The sequence below is a fragment of the Neomonachus schauinslandi genome, chromosome 1, assembly GCF_002201575.2.
Source record: "Neomonachus schauinslandi chromosome 1, ASM220157v2, whole genome shotgun sequence".
NCBI classification, from domain to species: domain Eukaryota; kingdom Metazoa; phylum Chordata; class Mammalia; order Carnivora; family Phocidae; genus Neomonachus; species Neomonachus schauinslandi.
In genome coordinates, this window is record NC_058403.1 from 1,460,324 (window position 1) to 1,481,740 (window position 21,417).

Sequence of the window (21,417 nt, forward strand, 5' to 3'; positions counted from 1 at the left end):
GGCCGGGGAACACGCCCTCGAGGGTGCCCCACAACATCAGGGCAAGAGAAGGGGCAGGGGGAGAACGACCCGGTGAAGAGCCACACGGCTGCATTCAGCCACGGCCCGGGGCACCTGCCGCACATGGCTCAGCCACGGCCCGGGAGGCAGCGCCCACGAGAGCCTGTGAGGGCACCCGCCGCAGACCCAGCCCACGCTAGACGGCACTGATGGCCACGCTCTCTGGGGACGGGCTTAAGTGTGGCTGGCACACGGCCAGACCAGACAGCCTGCACTGGGGGGAGCCCTTCCCAGGAGCAAACGCATCTGTCCAGTCTTGTTTTCACAGCTTATAATTTATCTTGGATCCTAGTGTTTCTGGGAAATGATGCCTGACAGGGGGTGTGTGTGAAGAGCTGCGTCCTCCCAATCTCACACCTGACGATCAAACAGCTACATCGAGTGTCCCCGGTTTGGCCCATAATAAAACACTCCCCAAATGGACAGAAACGTCCCTCATCCTAAATGATGACTTATTTTGAACAAAACAAATGTCACCAGGATTTCTTCCTCCTGCCGTTGCCCCAGTAAGTACCAAGGAGCCCCAGAAGACTGCGCTCCAGCGGGGGGCGGGGAGCGTGGACAGAAGATGTGGGGTGGCAGGCCCCCTGCACCCAGAGCAGAGCATCAGTGCCATACATGTGGGTGCAGGCGACACGGTGGGGAGGGGATCAAAGATGAAGGACCATGTGTTCCAATTTACGTAAGAGAAAAAATCTTAAGAGAGATTAAGGATAAGCCACAGAAAAGAAAAGCTTCCGTTTCATGGAAGGTTAGGCCTATCTCCAAACCCCAGAGCTCAGAGACACTCAGATGGAGGTCAGGCCCTTACGTGGACACTCACTGGTCAGAGGCAGGCATTTTCGGCACCGAGACAGTCCCTCCGACCCCTCACAGAGATTACAGCCTCCTTCCTCCGGGTAAAGAAGCGACTCTCTCTCTACATGTTGGGCGCAGATGCAACAACGAGAGTCACACCCATGCCCCCAGAGCCCCAGGCGGCACCCCTTCCCTGCAACAGCGCCCAGGAGCTGACGGCCCGGTTCGGCAGCTCTCACAGAATCCACCACTGACAGAGGGCTCTGCACACCTCACGTGGCCATGACGTCCGGGTTTAAACCCTGGAACGCCCTATGAACACGATGAAGGCAAGAAGTTCCAAGACCAGGGACTCAAGGGCTACTCCAGGCCAACGGTGAGGATGCTCACCACTCCAGAAGGCACACTGGAAACTTCCAATGCAAAGATTCCAGAAATCAAGCTGCCAGGGCTGATTCTGTGCAGGCCACCCCAGGTCCTCCAAGGAAAGTGTGGTCATACCCTGAGCTCCCGCGGGGCTCCAGAGACACCACGGTGGGGGCACAGGGAGCAGACACGGGACAACGCAGCTCCACACCAGCACCGGGCGCTCGCAGAACTCGGGCAAGCAGCCTGGGGCAGGGCTGAGATGACCCCTGCCCGTCTACCCCTCTCCTTTAGACCAGATTCCCGGAAGCCCCTCCCGGTGAGGCCCCACGTGGCCCCCAGCAGGGCTCTGGTCTCGGCTCCCACGGAAGTACAGGCCCAGGCTGGGACCCCCGCATGCCTCCCCGCCACGGTGTGACCCCTCCACCCTGCAAAGCCCAGGCACCAGGGGTTCCCACATTTGATGGGATTCCAATCGTCTCACACGCGACTCTGCTGAGGTCAAGGGCAGGCAGGGGCACCAGACACCGGTGTGAACTCAAGCGGGAAGATACTGCAGCAAACAGGAAACCTGAAAATAAAAGTCCCAGGGAACCAGCACCACTGACGTGTGAAATGATAAATGGACTACTATTCGTCTGAAAAATGTGCGTAAGAGGTTAATATGGAATGTGATTATTTGGTTCATTAAATACCAGTAGGATTTTCAAATACGCTACTTTATATTGATGCTGTATTTGGTTGCTTTAGGCAAAATAAAATAAAGTTTCTTCTTCTAAAACCTAGGAGTACTGGTCACCTCAGGCAACAGCATGGAGAGGTTACCCTACTCATGTTCAAAGGCACCAGATAAGCTGTGACACTCGGATTCTTCTAGGAGAAATACAAGCTGTCCCATCTAGCGACCTAGTCCCTTCATTTTTCCTGATCAAACCAGTACATAATTTACCTTCAACATCAGTAATATTTTGACAAAAAGGAATAAAGAAGGGTGGTCAGATTTTCTCTCTAAAAGGATAATTTTTACACTAAAAACCTGGATTTCCAAGAAGAGAAGCAATACATAAAGAGTTCTAGGATTTAGAGATGCCAGCTATACACTATCTCCCCATTCACATAAGCCATGAGCCCACCCTGAAATCCCCCATCCTCACCCTGGTCTTATGCGGGAGGGCCGTCCAAGACCAAACAAGAGCGGCCGCCTACCTCCGGCCGAGCAGCAGGGAGACCCACGTGGACCCCACCAAGGACATTCCAGGTACAGATTCCAGGGCACCTTGAGTGCCGCTGAAGGTCCCCTTCCGCCCCTCGCCCCTCTGCCCCTCCAAGAGTCTCACGCCTGTTGTGGGGTGTCCTCGGCCCGGCTGGCCCCTCAGCCCTCAGCCCTGCTGGAGCTGCAAGTCACCCACCCGTACCCGCACTAGGGGTTCAGCTACTGGCCAGCCGGCCTCCCTTCTGTGCTTGGGATTCCCTGGTGAGACTTTGCGGGAAACACCGCCGAGCTGCTCCTGTCACAGGCTGCAGCGGGACGTGGGTCCCCACAAGGGTGGATTATGTGGGAAGGGAGCCACGGGTTGCCGTGGGGCACAGGGCAGGGCTCGGCCTGGAGGCCACTGAAAGCACTGCTCTGGTGGACGGGGCTTCATGTGTCCCGCCCGCACGTGAGGGCCCTGGACAGGCTGCCCAGCATGACCCGCCCGGCAGGGCAGAACCGCCCAGAGCCAGACTTACCAGGGACGTTCAGATGGGACATCAACAGCAACCAGGAGAATGAAGCCCTGTCTGAAAGCACTGTCAAGACATGGCCACCGTTTCCGGCAGCAGCACGTTTCCTCACCTGCGGTAAATGTAACTGAAGGCCCTCGCTGGGGATGGGCTGGCGAGACGGTGTTTGATCCAAGTGCAAATTAAAAATGGTTGCCAGTGCGGACTGCGCAGCCCGGGCCTTGGCGAGCTTTTTGTTCCTGCCTGAGCCCTCGAAGAACTGGCCGTCCACCACCACAGACATGACGAAGCTCTTGGCGTGGCTCTCCCCGCTCTCGGACAGGAAGTCGTACTTGAGCCCCGGCCGCAGCTCATTCAGGATCATCACGGGGTTCTTCCCGCTCGGTGGTGGGAACGGCGGAGGGCCGGGGAGAGGAGGCTGCGCCAGGCTCGCGGGCGCCGGGGACGCCGCCAAGCTGAGGTCCCCGCTGGAGCTGAAGGAGTCGTCCCCATTGGAGCCCAGGTAGAAGGGTATTTCCGACCTGTCTGGGGTCTCGAAGCCGTTGAAGAGCGTGTCGGGGAAGTCAGCCTGGTCGGACGTGAAGTCCGTGTTGGCGGACAGGGTCCTCCCCATGGCCAGGTGCGCCTCGGAGGCGTTGGGGAACTGCACGAAAGACCGCAGGGCCTTCTCGGCGGCGTGCAGCTTGGCCTTCTTCTTGGTGGGGCCAGAGCCCTCAAACACCTGCCCGTTAACTTCAACGGACATGACGAACAGGGGCGCGTGCACCGGCCCGGTCTGCGACAGCAGTGCATACTGCAGGCCAGGCTTGATCTCGTTCAGCTGCATCAGGGCGTTCTTCGGCAGCGCGGGCCCGGGCGGCCGCCGCCTCTTCTTCAGGCGGAACTTGGTGTGGCCATTGCTGCCCTCCTCCAGGGGCCGCTTCCGGCTGGCGCCACCGCCACCCCCGTTGGAGAGTGGGGCGCCCTCGCCAGGCCCGGGGGCGCTGCCGTCCTTGGGGGGCATGCTGTCCAGACTGCAGCTTTCCTTAACATCTGTGCTGCTCGAACCTGTGGTGCCCAGAAAGAGTAACTTACAACGCCTTCGTTGCAGGATCTTGTAAATGCAAAATTTATAGATTCCTTTATCTCTCTTTGTAACTGGTTAAGTGATGTGTGCTTACACACTCTGTTCCTTGTTGTGTGTGCAGAAAGCTGCCACTCCACCCAGGAACCAGCCCCCAGACGCCACTCCTAGTTAGCATCACCAACTGCTCGTGCATTAAAAGCTGAATCTAACTTATTTCTACTTATTTCCTACAAGAACATTCTGAGGCATCTAGAGATGCTCTATTCAAGCTTATCAAAATGTGGGATGCTGAACTGCTCCTGAAAATTCTCCTGTCAGTGCTGACACATTGCCCCTCCTCTCCAATGTCCCTGCTCTCGGGCTCCCGGGCTCTGGACAGCAGCCTCGTCCAGAAGAGGAAACAGGGTTTAAAACAGGCATTCACAAGCTAATCAGCTTTCAGATCAATGTGTGCGGTTACTTGACCTAGTGCATGAATCGATCTCAGAGAACGCCTCCCAAATCCTGGGAAGTGCTCCGGACTAGTGGAGATTTCTGAAGGATGCAGCTTCACTTCTAGTACATGCTTACCCTGGTTCCATGCTACACGGGGACTGATTTACCTCCAAACCCTTACGAAATTCCGTGATAGGGAAAAATACGTAAAAAAAGACATAAAATTAAAGCTGCAAACAGCCTACAGCTTCCTAACTTTGTAAGTAAAGCCAGCGATTTTTATCTTTTTTTAAAGCAAATATTTGATGGATTTATAGAATAATTTGGTTATCCCACCTTTTTAGTTTCTATTTACAATTAATAAGGATAATTTTAAAACTTTAAGAGTTCATGGCAAAATAAGTATGATTTTGGTTTCAAAAAGGGGAATAAAAAAGTATTCATTCTTCCCTGTAAGTTTATCAAGCTTTTTAAAAAAAGAGAAAAAAATGCCTTGTTTTCCTGGTTGATTTTCACAGGCCGCCTGCTGCATGAAGCGCAGGAGTGCTAAGCGCGGGGCTCTGAGGCACTGTCTGTGGGACCTGCCACTAGCCATCAGCGATCTACGGTAAGTAACCACAGCAGCTTCTGCAGGTGTAAGCGGCCCCAGACGTGGGGGCCCTAGGGTCCTTCTGCTAGTCATCTACGTGTAGACTCTCGTGATGCTGAGCAAACAGGCAGCTCTGTGGACACGGGAGGCAACTGGGACAGAAAGTCTGTGCTGACGGCTACCAATCCCCGAAGTTCAAGTCCTCGAGCTTCCGGGGCTGAGGTGTAAAGACTAACCCCTGGGAAACAGCCTCCGTGCCAAGGCAGAGATGAGGGGACGAGAGACGGCTCTCTGCCGACGGCAAGTACTCCCCAGGGCTCCCAACACACACACCACTTCTCCCAGTTGACAAAGCTGATGGAATGGACACTAAATTTTCATTTATAACATCCTCCAGCAAAAGCTCAATAGGTTACTCCTTTCGGTGCTCAGAAGAAACAGAGGTTAAAAAGGGCAGAGCGAGACAGATTTAGATTAACACGTGAGCAAGAGTCGTACACGCCACATGAGCACTTACATCCTGACGCTGGTGCCCGTGGGGGGTCACCGGCATGGGGGTCGGGCCATGTCACGTGCACACACATACACTGTCACACACACACCCTTTGACACAAAGGCCGGCCTTTAGGAAATAAAAGTAACCGGGGCTGGGTGACAGATAAGCTTGAGACTGTAAGAAAAACACGCTTCCTACAATACACTTTACACAAATCCCAAGTTGTTATCTGCTCCAGGAGCGCTCAGATCCTGCTCAGCTTCCATCTAATTAGACATGCTACTACGCAGAGGAAATCAATATTAGAATTAGGGAAAAAGGCCCCACTGTCACAGCTCTTAAACACACACGTGCTGCTTTATTCCACAAATGTGAACGTGGCCATGATAAGATCTTTCGTTGCCTCTGAAAGGGCAGCACATCTAGGACTTCCCGCCACTTCCAGCTCCGGAACCGCATTCATCCCTCCCGCACCATCACTCAGAAGATTCCTTTATCTTGGCAAGTTACCACACGGTCTACACACCGCAGTTTCCACCCCAACCCAGTGACTGCCGCCGTGGACGACAGCCCCCAATCCCCAAAAAAGGAGGCTTGGCACACAGGTGCTCACGCAGTCCCCACGGGGGGGAACGCACGGGGAAAAGTGGCCATGGCCAGCGGGACGGACCCCCGAGGAGGCTCTGATGGGGACGGCAGCCTGCAGGAAGACAGCTCACGGAGCTGTGGTCTCGCTACTAAAACAGCAACCGCTCATGCCTTCTCACGCCCCCGACCGCCAAGAGAACACCTCCCGCGCGGTTTGTGTGACAAAGGCCCAGCCCACTGCGTCCCCCACAGCGGGGCCCGTGGGGCAGCCGGGCTCTGCCACGTGAGCTGCTGGGTGCTCAGCAGCAGACTAGTTCAAGGGCAAGGCCTCTGCTGCTCGGTTTTGGAGGAAGTCACAGGGAGGTGCACTGAGCTCTGTTCTAGTCACGTGACCACTCTCAATAAGCTGTCACTCATCATTTACACCGGCATGTTCTTCCTTTAGAACCACCAAACACAGACAAGTGAGATGTACACATACACGTATATCAGAAAGATGGTGCTTTGCTGTAATTTCCCTACTAAAAGCTCCCAACTTCGGTGGGAGCCTTTAAATCTTACTCAAATGCATGGCTATCTGGGGTTAAAGATAAAATAGAAGACAGGTGTTCAGGGAACTTCTTTTCACAGAGAACACCGCTGTGGGAGGGAAGCTGTGTGCCCCTGAGGCTCACCAGCCTGCACCCCAGAAAGAACAGTGTGGGACACGGAACAGGCCCAGCAGGGAGCTCGGGTCCACAGCAGCCCAAAGGCTCACTGACGTCTTGCAAACAAAATCAGCAGCCTCATGGGAGCCTCCTTCCCTCAAAGCACAGGGAGAATCCATCGTATTTACAGGGAAAAATTTAGGTAGTGTCATCCCAAATGACCAAGTACTTAAATCAATCTCAAAGGGTATTTTAGATTTGCACAGATGAAAATCTGGCCACCAGTAGAAGACCAGGCTGTGACATCGCATGAAACCATGCAGCTCTGTGGGAAACGCGTCTGGAGGGGAGTGTGCGCCTGCAGGTACACGCACGGTGGCCCCAGAGTGACGGACGGTCCAGACACACGGCTTTAGGAAAATGCCCACAGCAAGTACCAACATCACTGTAGAGAATACATCAGAAATTTAAAACATGCCATTGTTAATGATGTAGGAAATACTGTAGGAAAAAAATCACTTTCCCCAAATTAGTCTCATTAGAAAGACTGACAAGAACACTAAGGTTTTAATGGAGGGTTAGCTACTTGGTGCTACATGAGAGGCCAGGTCTTACTCATGTTTTCTTCATCTTCTGTATCCATGGCAAAGGACTTCTGAGGGCTTCTTGACTGGCGGAGATGGTTTCTGTCTGAAAGACAGCAAGAAAAGAATGTTCAGCGTGCCTGTCACATGAGCAGATGAGGTCAGCCTGCCCCGAGGGAACGAGTACAACATTACTACAAACTCAAGAAGAAAGTCACGAAGCAAGGATGGTTAGGTCTGCTGTCGGGGACAGAGCATCTGCATGGTCCAGGACGCCACAGGACGGCCGACCAGGGCTGCGCTGTCAGGAAGGACGGCACAGGTGGAAAGGGGCCACCCCGCGATCAAGTGCCACTCTGAGGAGGGCGGCCCCGCAGCAGGGCTGGGCCCTGGAGGACAGTGAGGACAAGGATGTCTCAGAGACAGCTCTCCCACAGGACGGGACGAAGGCGCACCAGGTCATCACAGAAGATGATGGAGCCACACACATGCCAGCCCACCTGCCGCTGGATCACTGCTCTCGGGACTCTGGTCTGGGTTATAAACTAAAGACGCAGAGCAAAAACACCCCGGGATTTCACCTTGCTGCTCTTCTTCATCCCGAACAGCATCTCGTATGGATGCAACTAAAGAACATACGACTATTCAAATTGGATCTAATTCCTTAGCAATGTATAACGTCTTATTTTGTTGACAGGAGAAACCACAGGAAATCCTCAAAGAACAGTTACTCCAATGATCTAATTATTAACAAGTCTAATTATTAATGGTCTCCTTTTCCTGAATACTGTAGCTATACTCTGCAAGACTGTACTAATGCATAATCTTTAATAAAGGACGCATTACACTGAAAGCAAGGAAAAGAAGATTGCAAATGTTGTAGCCACATTTGCTTCATATACAAACAAAATTTATATTATATGTCACTGAAAGGCAAATCCAGTGTTTTTAGGAAAACAGTAACTAAAACGTGCTAAATCATGCATATGTTATAAATCTCTCTCATCTATCTAAAATGCATATAGTTTTCATGACAATCATTTATTAACAATGTTGAATCTCAATGTATACGTGGCAAATTTGTTGCTAAAAGTTAAATGAGTTTCGGGGCGCCTGGGTGGCTCAGTTGGTTAAGCAACTGCCTTTGGCTCGGGTCATGATCCCGGAGTCCTGGGATCGAGTCCCACAGAAAAAAAAAAAAAAGTTAAATGAGTTTCTACTTAAATCCTTTATTCAGGGGCCCCTGGGTGGCTCAGTCATTAAGTGTCTGACTCTTGGTTTTGGCTCAGGTCATGGTCTCAGGGTCATGAGATGGAGCCCCATGTCAGGCTCTGCACTCAGTGGGGAGTCTGCCAGAGATTCTCTCTCTCCCTCTGCCCCTTCCCACTGCACTTGCACCCACTCTCTCTCTCTCTCTCAAATAAATATTTTTTAAAAAATAAATATCACCTGAATAGCTGATTAAGGAATTATTAGTCATTTTAGGTGTGGAAATAGTACTTAAATTTTAGTGACATACTGAAGTGTTTAAAGATGAAATGATAACATCTGGGGTTTATTCTTATAAACTAACACAGTATGGTGGGGGAGAAAGCAGATGCTGTCTGGGCGAAACAGGGGTTGAGGTTGGTATGCTCATGCCGGCTGGTGGGCATGTGGGGGTTCATTTGCAATTCTGTATTTGCATGTGTTTTAATATTCCCATTATGGCAAGTTTTAATAAAAAAGGAACTTCCTGGGGCACCTGGGTGGCTCAGTCGGTTAAGCGTCTGCCTTCGGCTCAGGTCATGATCCCGGGGTCCTGGGATCGAGCCCCACCTCGGGCTCCCTGCTCCGCCCTGTCCCTCTCCCTCTGCCCGCCGCTCTGCCTACTTGTGCTCTCTCTCTGTCTCTGTCAAATAAATTTAAACAAAAAAAAAGTAACTTCCTGAGGTCCAGAGTGGGAGGGAAGATGTGGTCGCGAGTGCAGAAGTAGCACACGCCCTCGGAGTCACATGGGTACTCTGAGGAGTCCCGCGGCAGGACGACGGGTACACGGGTGCTAATCGGAGGCTGGAGGGCAGGCCAGCTGGGGCGCACCCTGAGGCCAGGACTCCAGCGGCGGAAAGGAAAGCACAAAGCTGGTGTGAGACAGGCCATCACAGAGCACTTCAAAGAAGCCCGAACTATGACCCATAAAGCAAACATCAGAAGGGCTCTGAAGCGTGGAGGGAAGAAGGCAGACCAGCCCGGGGACCAAGGAGTGCACGGCAGGGAGTGCCCTGCGTCTGCTTTTGCATTATTACCCCAGCCCGGGAGCTGAAGCAGCCTGGGAACAACAGTGAGAATGGGCACAGACAAAAACAAACAAAACAAGGACTGCTCTTTCGGCCAAAGGTCCAAGAGAGGGAGCTGCCAGCTACATGGGGCAATGGATGGAGGAGAAAGGCCCCACTCCAGCCAGACGCCACCCTCCCAGCTGCAAGGCAGAGTCAGGGGGACATTCGGGGGGCCTGTCTGAGGTGCCGAGGTGCCCATCTCAGCACCCCCGGGGCTGCCAGGAGACCACGGAAGAGGAGCAAGCCTGCGAGCTGTTGGCAGTGGCCTGGTGGGAACCTGGACCCCTACCAGGGAGAGCGGGAGGTGCTAGGGACAGTCAGCTAGGACACGAGGTTTAAGTAACATTCAGGGTCCTGTAACACAGTTTGTTCAGGTTTCAGTAAAAAATCATCATACCGAGAGCCACGAAGATCCCAAACTGAATGAAAATGTCAACCAGGAGATGCCACCCAGAGATGTTAGAGTCACTGGGGGAAGATTTCCAAGCAGCCATCATAAAGTACTTACTATACAGCTTTAGTCATCGGGACAGTGTGGAATTAGCGAGGGACAGACAAGCAGGTCATAGCTGAGCAGAAGGAAGGACCTAGAGAGGCTCTCGCCAACACACCTGGCCGATCACGGACAATGGTGCCAAAGCCGGTCAGCGCAGAAGGACAGACAGACCTGTCAACAAAGTATGCTGGAGCAGTGCGACACCCGAGTCTACACCCTACACAAAAATCCACCTGAAATGGACCTGGAGCTTCAAGGTAAAGCGCAAAACTGTAACACCTTTAGGAAATTCATAGGAGAAAACCCTCAGGATCTATAGGCAAAGAGTTTGCAGACTCTTCTGCAGATCAAAAGCACCATCTATGAAAGGAAAAACTGATAAATGGACCTCATCAAAACTAAACACTTCTGCTTAAGACCCTACTGAGAAGATGAAAAGACAAGCTACAGACAGGGAGAAAATCTTTGAAAGCCACATATCCAACAAATAGAATACACAAGAAATTCTCAAAACTAAACAATAAAACAATCCAATTAAAAAATGGGCAAAAAATATGGTTATTTCACCAAAGAAGACATATCTGTAGATGGCAAACGAGCACGTGAGAATGTGTTCAATGTCATCAGCCCTTAGGGAGATGCACCTTGAAACCACACGGGATACCACCACACACCTGTGAGAATGGCTATAATAAAAAACAGTGGCCACCCCAAACGCTGGCAGGAATGTAACAGGTGCAGCCACCCCAGAGAGCAGTCTCGTGGTTTCTTAAACACTAAACATGTGCATTTATCCCAGAGAAATGAAGACATGTTCACATAAAAAATGGGTACATGGGGGTGCCTGGCTGGTTCAATGGAGCATGTGACTCTTGATCTTGGGGTTGTGTGTTCAAGCCCCATTTTGGGGGTAGAGATTACTTAAAATTATAAACACATCAGTGTTTATAGCAACTTTATTCACAATAACCCAAAACTGGGAAAAATCCAGATGCCCTTCAACAGGTGAGTGATTAACTAAAATGTGGTCCATCCATGCCATGGAATACCATGTGGCAATAAAAAGGGACAAACTATTGATATACACAACAACCCGGATGGATTTCCAGAGAATTAGAATGAGTGAAAAAACCCAATCCCATGGTCCACTGATACATAACAGTGTGGAAATGAGAAAACTGTAGAAATGGAGAACAGGTTAGTGGTCACCAGGGCTGGGGGAAGATGTGGGTATGGCTATGAAAGGGCAATAGGAGGGATCCTTGTGGTGCTAGAATGTTCTGGATCTGGACTGTACAGAGGTCAACATCCTCATTGTAACAGTGCACTGTGTAAAGCGAGCGTGGGTTCTCGTGTTATTAGCTGCATGTGAATTGACATGATCCCAAAATAAAAAGTTAAACTAAAGTAGACAGAAGGCACACTCGATAATTAGCCAACAACTGGTAGGCTAAGAAGGCTGGCTTCTCTGGAGGTCTGGGACAAGGAAGAACACACGTGCAATGATGATGATGGTGAGTCTGAGCCACAGGAGGTGCCCGGCTCCAGTGGAGTTCATCTGACTTGCAGAGCTCACCGTGTTTACCTGCTCTTACATATTAAAATTCTAAAAAAGGACACAGGAAATGTCTCACAGTAGAAAATAATCAGGCTGTGCACAGTGGCATGTGGGTACATGCATATTAAGAACAGAAGCCAGAAGTCTCTTGCAGAGCAGAAGCCAACATTTTCCGCTTCTACAAATGCCAACTCTGGTACCAAAGGTTATAAAACAAAGCAAAACAACAAACACAAGCGCTCCAGAGCATTTCACATACCCATTTTTCTTTCATTCTGGAAAGCACTTCTTATGGTCTGACTATAAACAAGTAAGAATTAAAACCCCATAAAAAAAATCCCATATCAAACAAAATTCCAGGAATGGCCAATTAAAGAAAAGCTTTCTTTGACAGCAATATTCAAATAATTTCCCTAATGCAGTAGGAAGTAAGCTAAGCTTGGGGGCACTGAAGTGTGAAAAGACCATTCAAGTTAGCATCAAAAGACTTGTATTTAAGTTTAACTCAGTTCCAGTTACAATTCCAACTTCCCTTTGCTTAGTAGAGCTAGGCAAGTTGGTTGGGAAGTTTATGTGGAGACGCGAACAGTTTGAACAGGGCCAGCCCCCCCCAGATTGGACACGATGGAGCGCCAACACCCAAAACAGGGTGTGTGGTTCATGGACTGACCGTCAATGTGATGGTTGTGAACTTGGAGTGATAGCGAGCACACTCAGAAGTCCGAGTCAGGGACGTGTGCTTCCTAAGAAACCGGACTGGACACTGAGGGACTGCATGCAAGAACTGATTTCAAATAACACAATTCAACTGGCAGTGTTTTCATTTTTAAGTGGACGGTGGTTATTGTTCGTACGTTTGTAGATGCTTTGTTGCACAACAACGTAACATGGGCCGTACCCCTTTCTCTCCACCATGGAGAGGGAAGCTGCGCACCTTCCTACCCTTTCACGCCCTCCCCCTCCCTTAGTGAAAAAAGATATTCTGGTATGAAATGTAAAGAACATGACTTACTTATATTAAAGATGTGTCAGAACTTGAATATTTTCTATCATGCTGCTGAAAATTCTATCATTAAGAGTAAACTAAAAAGGTATAGATTAAAAAGTGCTTAAGACAAGCAGTAAACTTGATTAAAATTACTAGCAATTATTACTGGATTTTATCCATTTTATTCTCAAAACAGAATGGTTTTAAGAGAAGTTTCACATATTATTTGTGGCTGCTACGGGTTTTATTTTTAACAGCCATACACTGCAAATTTTTAAAAAGAGAAGTGTTAAAATGGAGGTTGTGTTGATACTTTACTATAAATCAAGCAACTTGCTGAAGTCTACATTAATTTTATAGCCATAGAAAAAATACCAAATGATGATTTGATTATTTAACAAAAGTAACTGAAATAAAAAATTCTTATATCATTTGAAGGAGAATAATCTGAAATTCAACAACTTAATCCAGTACCTTTAGAGAATAAACCTCACGATTTGTATTTTACTTTCATTATTATATAAACAAAATATCCTTAGAGAAGAAACGAACAGATCAATGGAAGAGAACAGAGAGCCCAGAAATAGAGCCACACAAACACAGTTAACGGATCCTTGTCAAAGGAGCGAGGTGATCCATGGAGCAAAGATCATCTCTTCAACAAATAGGGCTGGAACAACAGGACGTCCACACACAAAAAGTGAATCTAACACAGACCTTACACTCTTCACAATTAACTCACAATGGATCACAGACTAAACGCTGAATGCAAAACTGTAAAACTTCTAGAAGACACCACAGGAGAAATCCTAGGGGACCCTGCATAGGAGGATGACTTTTTAGATACAGCACCAAAGGTACAATCCAAGAAAGAAAACTGATAAGCTGGACTTTGTTAAAATGTAAAACTTCTGTTCTGTGAAAGACCATGTCTGGAGAGTGAGAAGACAAGCCACAGACTGGGAGGAAACATTTGCAAAAGACACATCTGATAAAGGACAGTTATCTATGATATATAAAGAACTCTCAAAACTCAACATTAAAACACAAACAATCTTTTAAAAATGGACAAAAGACCTGAACAGAGAGACATACAGATGGCCAATACGTAAAGCTGCTCCACATCATAGGTCCTTGGGGAGATGAACTCGACTGTGAACCTACAAGAACGGCCACAATCCAGAACATGGACACCGGCAAGCGCTGGGGAGGACGTGGAGCGACTGGAGCGCTCATTCACGGCTGTTGGGGAAGCAGACGGGGCAGCCACCCTGGAAGGCAATTCGGTGGTCTCTCACAAAACGGAACGTGCTCTTCCCACACGACCCAGCAATCACGCTCCCTGATGTTTCCCCAAAGGAGATGAGCACACACGTCCACACAAAACCCTGCACACAATGCTCGAGGCAGCTTTATGCGTAACTGCCAACCCTTGGGACCCTTCGTGCATAACTGCTCTTCAGCGGGTGGATGGATACGGGAACTGTCCATCCAGTCAATGGGGGAGTGTTCAGCGCTAAGAGGAAACGAGCCATCATGCCATGAGAAGACACAGAGGGACCGTGAGTGCGGATCACTGAGTGACAGAAGCCAGTCTAAGAGGGCTGCGTCCTGCATGATTCCAGCGACGGGGCTCTCTGGCGAAGGCAGAACCATGGAGGCGGTGACGGGTCCGTGGTTGCAGGGGCGGGGGGAGGAGGGATGAACGAGTAGACCACGGGTTTGGGGCCGTGAAAACAAGCCGTATGACCCTGGAATGGTGGATCCATGCATTCACATGTTTGTGCAAAGCCATGAACATACAGCCGTCTGGGTGGTAACGACGTGTGAGAGCAGCCTTACCCAGTATAACACACGCACCACTCTGGGGGCAGAGGGACCAGGGGAGGTTGTGGGGGGGCCCTCTGTACTTCCCCTCAGCTCTGCTGTGAGCCAAACACTGCTCTAAAACATGAAGTCCTCATTTTTTAAAAAAGCAGAGCAACGCACAGTGACATTCATTATGTTAACTGGGAAATACTGATGAGAAGGGCAATCTACGGAATCAGAAGAGGAAAATGTTGGCAGCAAGCAGACATACAGAGTTAGAGGGTTCAGTGTATGTGTATGGGTCACCTGGTGGACAAACCAGGAGGAGCAAACACCACAGACAATTTATGCTTTGCCATCAGACAAGCGAAGGGAGCTGGCCACATTGTCGGGTTGTGGGTCTGGATCCCCCCTCATGATGGAGCCGCAGGCTGAAGACAGGGGTACCTGGAAGCACAGCTTGCAGAGAGCACCCCAGCAGGGACAGCACTGGGGAGGAGGCAGGGCAGGGGTGGCCCCAGGAGGCCTGGCTCACAGGGGACCTGCGTGGGGCCCCTGGCATCTTCCAGATGGGCTGCCGTCTGGTAGTGATCGTACCAACGTAAGTGTGTGCGGATTTGTCACCTCGCCAGTCCTACCTGCCCCGCATGCATGCAGCAGGAGCTCAAACCCACCAGCCTCCCCGCCTCTTTGCTGCCATGCACACCAGGCCCCTGGGGCCAGGGCCCCTGCGCATCCTGCCGTGACGTGGCCATCCGATGTCGCCCCCACACAGGAGCCGGCGTCTTATCCAGGGGACCAGGAAGTCCTCCAGCACGCGAGCTCTGCACTCGGAACCACACCCACAGGCTTCCCCACAGCCGCCAGGAGCCCGGAGGCCACCTCTCCCCACACAGACGACCTCCCTGTCCCCTCCTTCACTATGCCTGACCCAGGGGCTTCCTCAGCGCCCTGCCAACTGCTTTTCTGCACGGGGCCCTGTGCTCTCGGGTCACCGGGCCTGCCATGCTCTCCCCCCAGGTCACTGCAGCCTGCCCCTCCTCACAGCCCACCTCCTGGAAGAGGTCCTGTCACTGTCCTAGGCAGGGCGTGACCCTCCGCCTCCCTCCACTCACCGAAGCCTATGATCTGCAGCCTGCCCCCTGCTTGTGACCAGTCTCCCCCACCCCCACCGGGCATACGGACCTCCTTGCCTCTGGTCGCCCAGCACCTGCCCATGCCTGCGAGGACGGGCCTGACAGGTGAGCCCGAGCTCTTCCAGCTCCAGCTCCTTCTCCAAAGCCCTGCACTTGTGCTAGACACGGGGCTCGCCTCCGCTCAGACAACCTGGACAAGCCCCCAGCTGCTCGGGAGGTGCCCCGCCTCAGCTCCTGCCCCATCCCAGAGTCTTTACCTGCTGCCACAGCTGTTCACCCAAAACAAGCCGTACTACGCTCTGAGAACCACGCACACCCAAGACCTCCACCCGCCTACGAGACGGGAGCACGATGTGCTGGCTGATTTCAGGTTCCTTTCCCTTCAGTGTTTGCGGCTCTAATTAGGGCATGTGTTGGTCTTTGCCAGAAGGAAAGACACAGAATTTTATCAATTTTTCCTAATTTATGATTTTTACTGAAATGTGCCAACTAGATGTCAACTTGTGCAAAAACAGACGAGCTACTGTTAACAACCAGACCTTATTAGAGGACACAAAGCCCCAAGCCGCTGAGCCGGGCCCGATTCAGCACAGCAGCATTGGGAGACGGCTGCCCGAGGAGTTCCCACACCCGGGCGCCCTGCGCAGGAACCAGGCCAGTAGGCCCAAACCAGATGGTAAGCGTGGACACAGCCATGGCCAAGATTAGAGTCCCAAACTTCCAACATGCTTCTATTTATTCACTTCCACTCACCAATAAATACCCACTATCTCGGGCTTTCCTGACATGGCCCAGAGAGTGCCCCCGCACGTGTGACTTCTCCTCCCAGACAGGGCTCTTCCCCTCTGCGGTGGCATGCTCCCAGGCTCATGACAGCTGGAGCTGGGGGTGCCACGGTCCTGGGAGGCCCTGGCCGGTGTTGTGGCTGCCCACCCCCACAATGAGGCTGGCACCTCCCGCAGAGTGAGGTCCAGCCTCCCAGCCCCCTGAGCACTCCTCTCTGGCCAGACCACCCTGCCTTTCCCACCAGGCCTCAGAGCTAATCGTCCGTGCCTGCGACACTCGGTTGGGCAGCGCTCAGCAAGGTGCTGCTTTGCTGTGGAGGATGAGGGTGTCCCATCCGGAGCGTCCCCAGATAACTGATCACATCTTGACCACTTCTGTACCTCTATTAGCAGCTTTCTCTGAAACACGTCTGAACTTAAAAATGTACTCACTTACCCCTTGAGTCCTTAAGTCAGAAACAGCTGTAAGCAAAGCAGCTGTGATTTGGTTACTACGGATGTGAGAGGTTATCTTCTGAGTACAGTTCATGATGAAGAAATGTCTTCCCAGCAGCCATTACATGGCTCTCGATGGGCTACAAATGCCTTGCGGGGGGCCACACCCCACCAGAACCCACTTGCTCGTGGCCTGTAGGATGTCTCCTAGGTGGGGCGATGGCCCCAGTGAGCCTGTTTCAAGCTCAGCTATGTGGCCTCAGGCAAGGTTCTGTCCGGTCAGTAGCGCTCACAGCCCGTGGCTGGGGCGGCGGCGCCCAGCCTGGGGGCCCCGTGGGCGCTACTGTCATCCAGACGGCGGCGGCGCCCAGCAGGGCCACACAGCGAGGGCCTCACGCTCACGCTCCTCCACGTGCCATCACCTGAGGCTGCTTTTGATGACTCAGGTCCCCAGGCTCGCTCCACACAACATGAGACAGACACTGAAACACTACATATTGTGACAACAGCAGACAAATGCAGGGGGTTAATTCTGTCCCCGTGACAAGTCCCACGGCAGATAGGAGAAACCTCGGTTATCGATACTCTCTGGGCAATTAAAGTAATCCACCAAGAAATGTATTTTCAAAGTCATGCCTCAGCCTAACCTCCTTAACCTCAACTTAACTTCAACTTAACCTTCCAGGAGCAATCTCTGAACTCTGAGCCTGACACCATGGTGACTACAACACCAGAGGGATGAGACCAGTCAGGCGAACATCGACCCCAACCAAGCAATCAGGCAGCCAACAAACCCCGATCTCACATATGATAAAAGCCCATAACATTATGAGTTGAAGTCCTATCCAGAAAGATTTCCGGTACACCAGAGTTCTAGACAGATGAACTCTAGACTCTCTGCTTCCACGTAACCAATTCACTAGGCTGAACACTCGGCCAGCCGCACAGAGCAGAGCGGCTGGGGCTGTCTACAGCTCGCAGTCAGCAAGCCCGCACCGCCCGGGGGCAACCACAAAGGCACAGAGCCCAGCACCACGTCGGAGGAAGTGAGTGGGTAGACTGTTGTGCCCGCAAACACAAAACACCAAGGCAACTAGCTTTGGGGCTCAAATAGCCTGAGCCCCGGTCCTCCCCCAGCCCCTGCAACACTCCCCACAGGCGGTGGATGTGACGGCTGGCTCCAGTGGGAGAGCGTCTCCAGGAAAAGCTGACTTCTTCCATCGGCTCTTACCCAGTCCCCTGGATACGTGGCTGTGCATCTCCCTGCACATCCAGGGACTCAGAGTCCCCTATGTCAGAAGGCAGCACCTTCTAGATGACCCTGACCTGAGGACCTAGGGAGCTCCCTGTGCCAATCTACCTGAAAATAAGAACCGTGTCTCCTCAGGCAATCATTCTTTTTTTATTTTATTTTATTTATCTATTTGAGAGAGAGGGATGACAAGAGAGAGAACTGAGCAGGGAGGAGAGGGAGAAGCAGGCTTCCCGCCGAGCAGGGAACCCGATGTGGGGCTCCATCCCAGGACCCTGGGATCATGACCTGAGCCGAAGGCAAACACTCAACCGACTGAGCCACCCAGGTACCCCGGCAATCTTTCAATAGCCTACTATGTCAATAATATAAGGACAAATACCTAATTTAAAAATAGGTACACAAACTGGAACAAAACTTAGAATAAACGTAGATGGGCTTTGATAAGCTTTTTAGTTTCACCTCGTTTCTTGTAAGTACAGAAAGATGCCAGCTGTCAAACTGTCAGGGAGCATGAAAGTCACAGGTTGGCTGAGGTACAGGGAAGGGGTCCCCGTACAGTGAACAGAAACCGGTGGCCCCCATGAAGGCCAAGGCCATGCCTCCTGCGGGAGCACCTGCCCTGACTGGCCTTCTCCATGTCAGTGTCCAGAGAGCAGAACGATACCAAGATTCATCAGGGACTAGGTAGGAGGGAGCTAGAGGCTGTAAAAAGTGCTCAGGCAAAGGATTCTGAGCAACGAGCACTGGAGTGGGGAGGGGGTCTCCGAGAGTGTGCTCACCTCCCCAGGGGATGCTGGGAGGGCCCAAGGCACAAGTCGGCTTCACTGGGCTCCCATCATAACAATACAACACAAAGACTCAGCTGCCATGAACCTTCAGACTCTGAGCCCAGTTCTAACAACTGGATGAAACTATTAAGACTGCTTATATTCAAAGATTTAGTTACAAGAATTATCACCTTGGCTTTTCTATAAGGTTTACTTTGCGTCTGTATTTCCTAATTCTTACAATAAACATTGCTTCCATAATGAGAAAAGTGGGATTTTTATTCTAAGCCACTCTCCTACACACACACACATACACACACACCCCTTGCTCTATAGGCCCTGAAAGTGGGCTGGGAAGTAGCAGACCCCCGTCTGAACCCAGCGGGCTCTGTCTCTGCAGCCCCATCCGCTGTCGACAGTGACAGAACCATACCCTTCCCGCTGGTGTTATGGCAAATGCCAGACGCCCTGAGGACTTCAGCATAATGTCAGAGCTCATAGAGACAAGTGCAACTAGCCAAACTATGGGCAGAACTAAAACCTGCTAGGCAGAGGACAAGCCGACGGGCTGTGGGACCGCTGGGGAAGGAGTGACCACTCTGGGTACTGGGGCTGCACAGTGACCTTGGGCAGGCCCCCCAGCTCACCAGGAGCCTCCATAAAACAATGTCACGTACAAGGGGACCAAAGGATTCTAAACCCTGATTATACATCCAAGGCACTCATTCCATTCAATTATCACCATTACACACACTATTCTAAACATGTCTATTTTATACCTAGCAAATATATAGAAACAAGTTTCCCAAGATTAAATTTTGTGGTCTATGAGGCCCCCAGCAAACCGTTCACACGGTCGCCGGCTCTCTCCTACACTGCCCTAGCCCACCTCAGGTGGGGCTCTAGAGGACAAGCAAGAACCCCCAGGATGGAGCCAGTGGCTGGGAGAACAATGACCCCCCCAGAAGAAGACATGGGGTGTAAATAAGATGCTCCACATTGGGGCAGAGTGCATAATCCCGGCCAGGCAGACTTCATCAGCATGTGGCTCACAGGCTACCAGCCCAGGGCGAGCCGCATGAAGTAGTGGGCGAAGACAGAGGTTTATCTCCCTGAGGAGGTGCTGTATTCTTCATGGCGTGCACCATGTTTCCAGGCCCGGCCACACGGCCTCCTGCGTGCTTCCCTGTATGCCCGCCCACCTTCCTCTGCTAGACCGGGGTGGGGGCGACCCCCGGGGCCACTCCAGAACCTTTTGTCAAAGAAAGAAAGAAGCCTGAGTCCTTGAGTGACCTCCAGGGCCAGCTGTGTCAGAGCACGGGGCTGGCTTGTCACGTGGTCCGTGGCCTCCGGCCCCACCCCTCACCTGCGTGTGCGTGTGTGGGGCATGCTCACGCACACGGACCTCCGTGCTCTCCCTCTCCTTTACGGCCTCTCCCGCTCCTCAGCAGGGCAGGCCTGAGCAACAGCAACCTCTACGGATGCACACACATTGTTGAAGCCTGACTCCAGAACAACAAAGTAACGTTACCAGCTCAGAACCAACCACAGTAGAAGAAAAACCTTCATAAAGCATTGCTTTTACAACCATACTTTGTCCTTCAAAATGGACACACAGTAATAACAATGCACTTGCAATACAGTCTGTTTGCTCTATTTAACACAGCCTAACTAAAATGCCGTTTATTTGGAAAATATACTTTATTTTCTGAAATCAAAGGAAGACAAAAAGGTGAACTGTATTTTCAATATGAACAGTAATAATGACACTAAGAATAGGCACTGTTGAGATCTGATCCAATTTCCATAGTATTTTGAGAACAACCTCACAAATCTTACCCTAGGGTTTGCTTTACAATTTCAACTGTCAACCTCGAGTGGCTCTATCTCTGAAACGCCTCCTCTAGCTAAAGGAGCTCCTGCAAGTGAGCGGGGTCCCCTCTTGTGCTATGAAGCCCCTCAGCACGAATGCCATGAAATGCACCCAAACACCTGTCACAACAGGTTCTAGAAAACCTGGGCCTCCTGTCCATTACTGCTGTTATTCACTGGTGGAGGGCAGGGTTCAGCAAGTGTCCTTACTTGTGCCCTTCTCCTGGTAGACATGGTGACTTCCATTCTTGCCAGAGATTGGGGAATATCCACCTCTTCCTCCCTGACACACATAGCAGAGCAGCAATGCATCATTACAAAGCCACCCTCGCCATGGTAGCCCATTCCAGAGCACATCCTAAGCCTTAAAGCTGGGGCTGTCCTTCTGCCACTGCCATCCTAGCACCTACACCTGCCCTGTGCATGCCCAAATCCCTGGTGCCAGCACACAAAAGGCGCTAATGGGTACTGGCTGGATGGATGGATAGATGGGTGGGTGGGTGGATGGACAGAAGGAAGGAAAGTTGGATGGATAGATGGATGGATGCATGGATAGATGAGGGGAATGGGTAAGTAGATAAGTGGATCAATAGATGGATGAATAAATGGGTTGATGGATGGATGATGGATGGATAAATGGGTGG

General features: G+C 51.3%; 1 protein-coding gene across 2 annotated transcripts in view; it reads right to left on the bottom strand.

Moving 5' to 3' along the window:
* The window catches only part of ADARB1 (adenosine deaminase RNA specific B1), a 111,232-nt gene that overhangs the window by 43,655 nt on the left and 46,160 nt on the right, over window positions 1–21,417 (bottom strand). For both annotated transcript variants that reach the window (XM_021679228.2, XM_021679229.1), the window contains 2 exons: window positions 7,386–7,460; window positions 3,062–3,996 (listed from right to left, as the gene is read on the bottom strand). In XM_021679228.2, coding sequence (XP_021534903.1) covers window positions 3,062–3,996; window positions 7,386–7,413 — 963 coding nt within the window. In that variant the 5' untranslated portion in view covers window positions 7,414–7,460. The remainder of the gene's footprint in view (window positions 1–3,061; window positions 3,997–7,385; window positions 7,461–21,417) is intronic.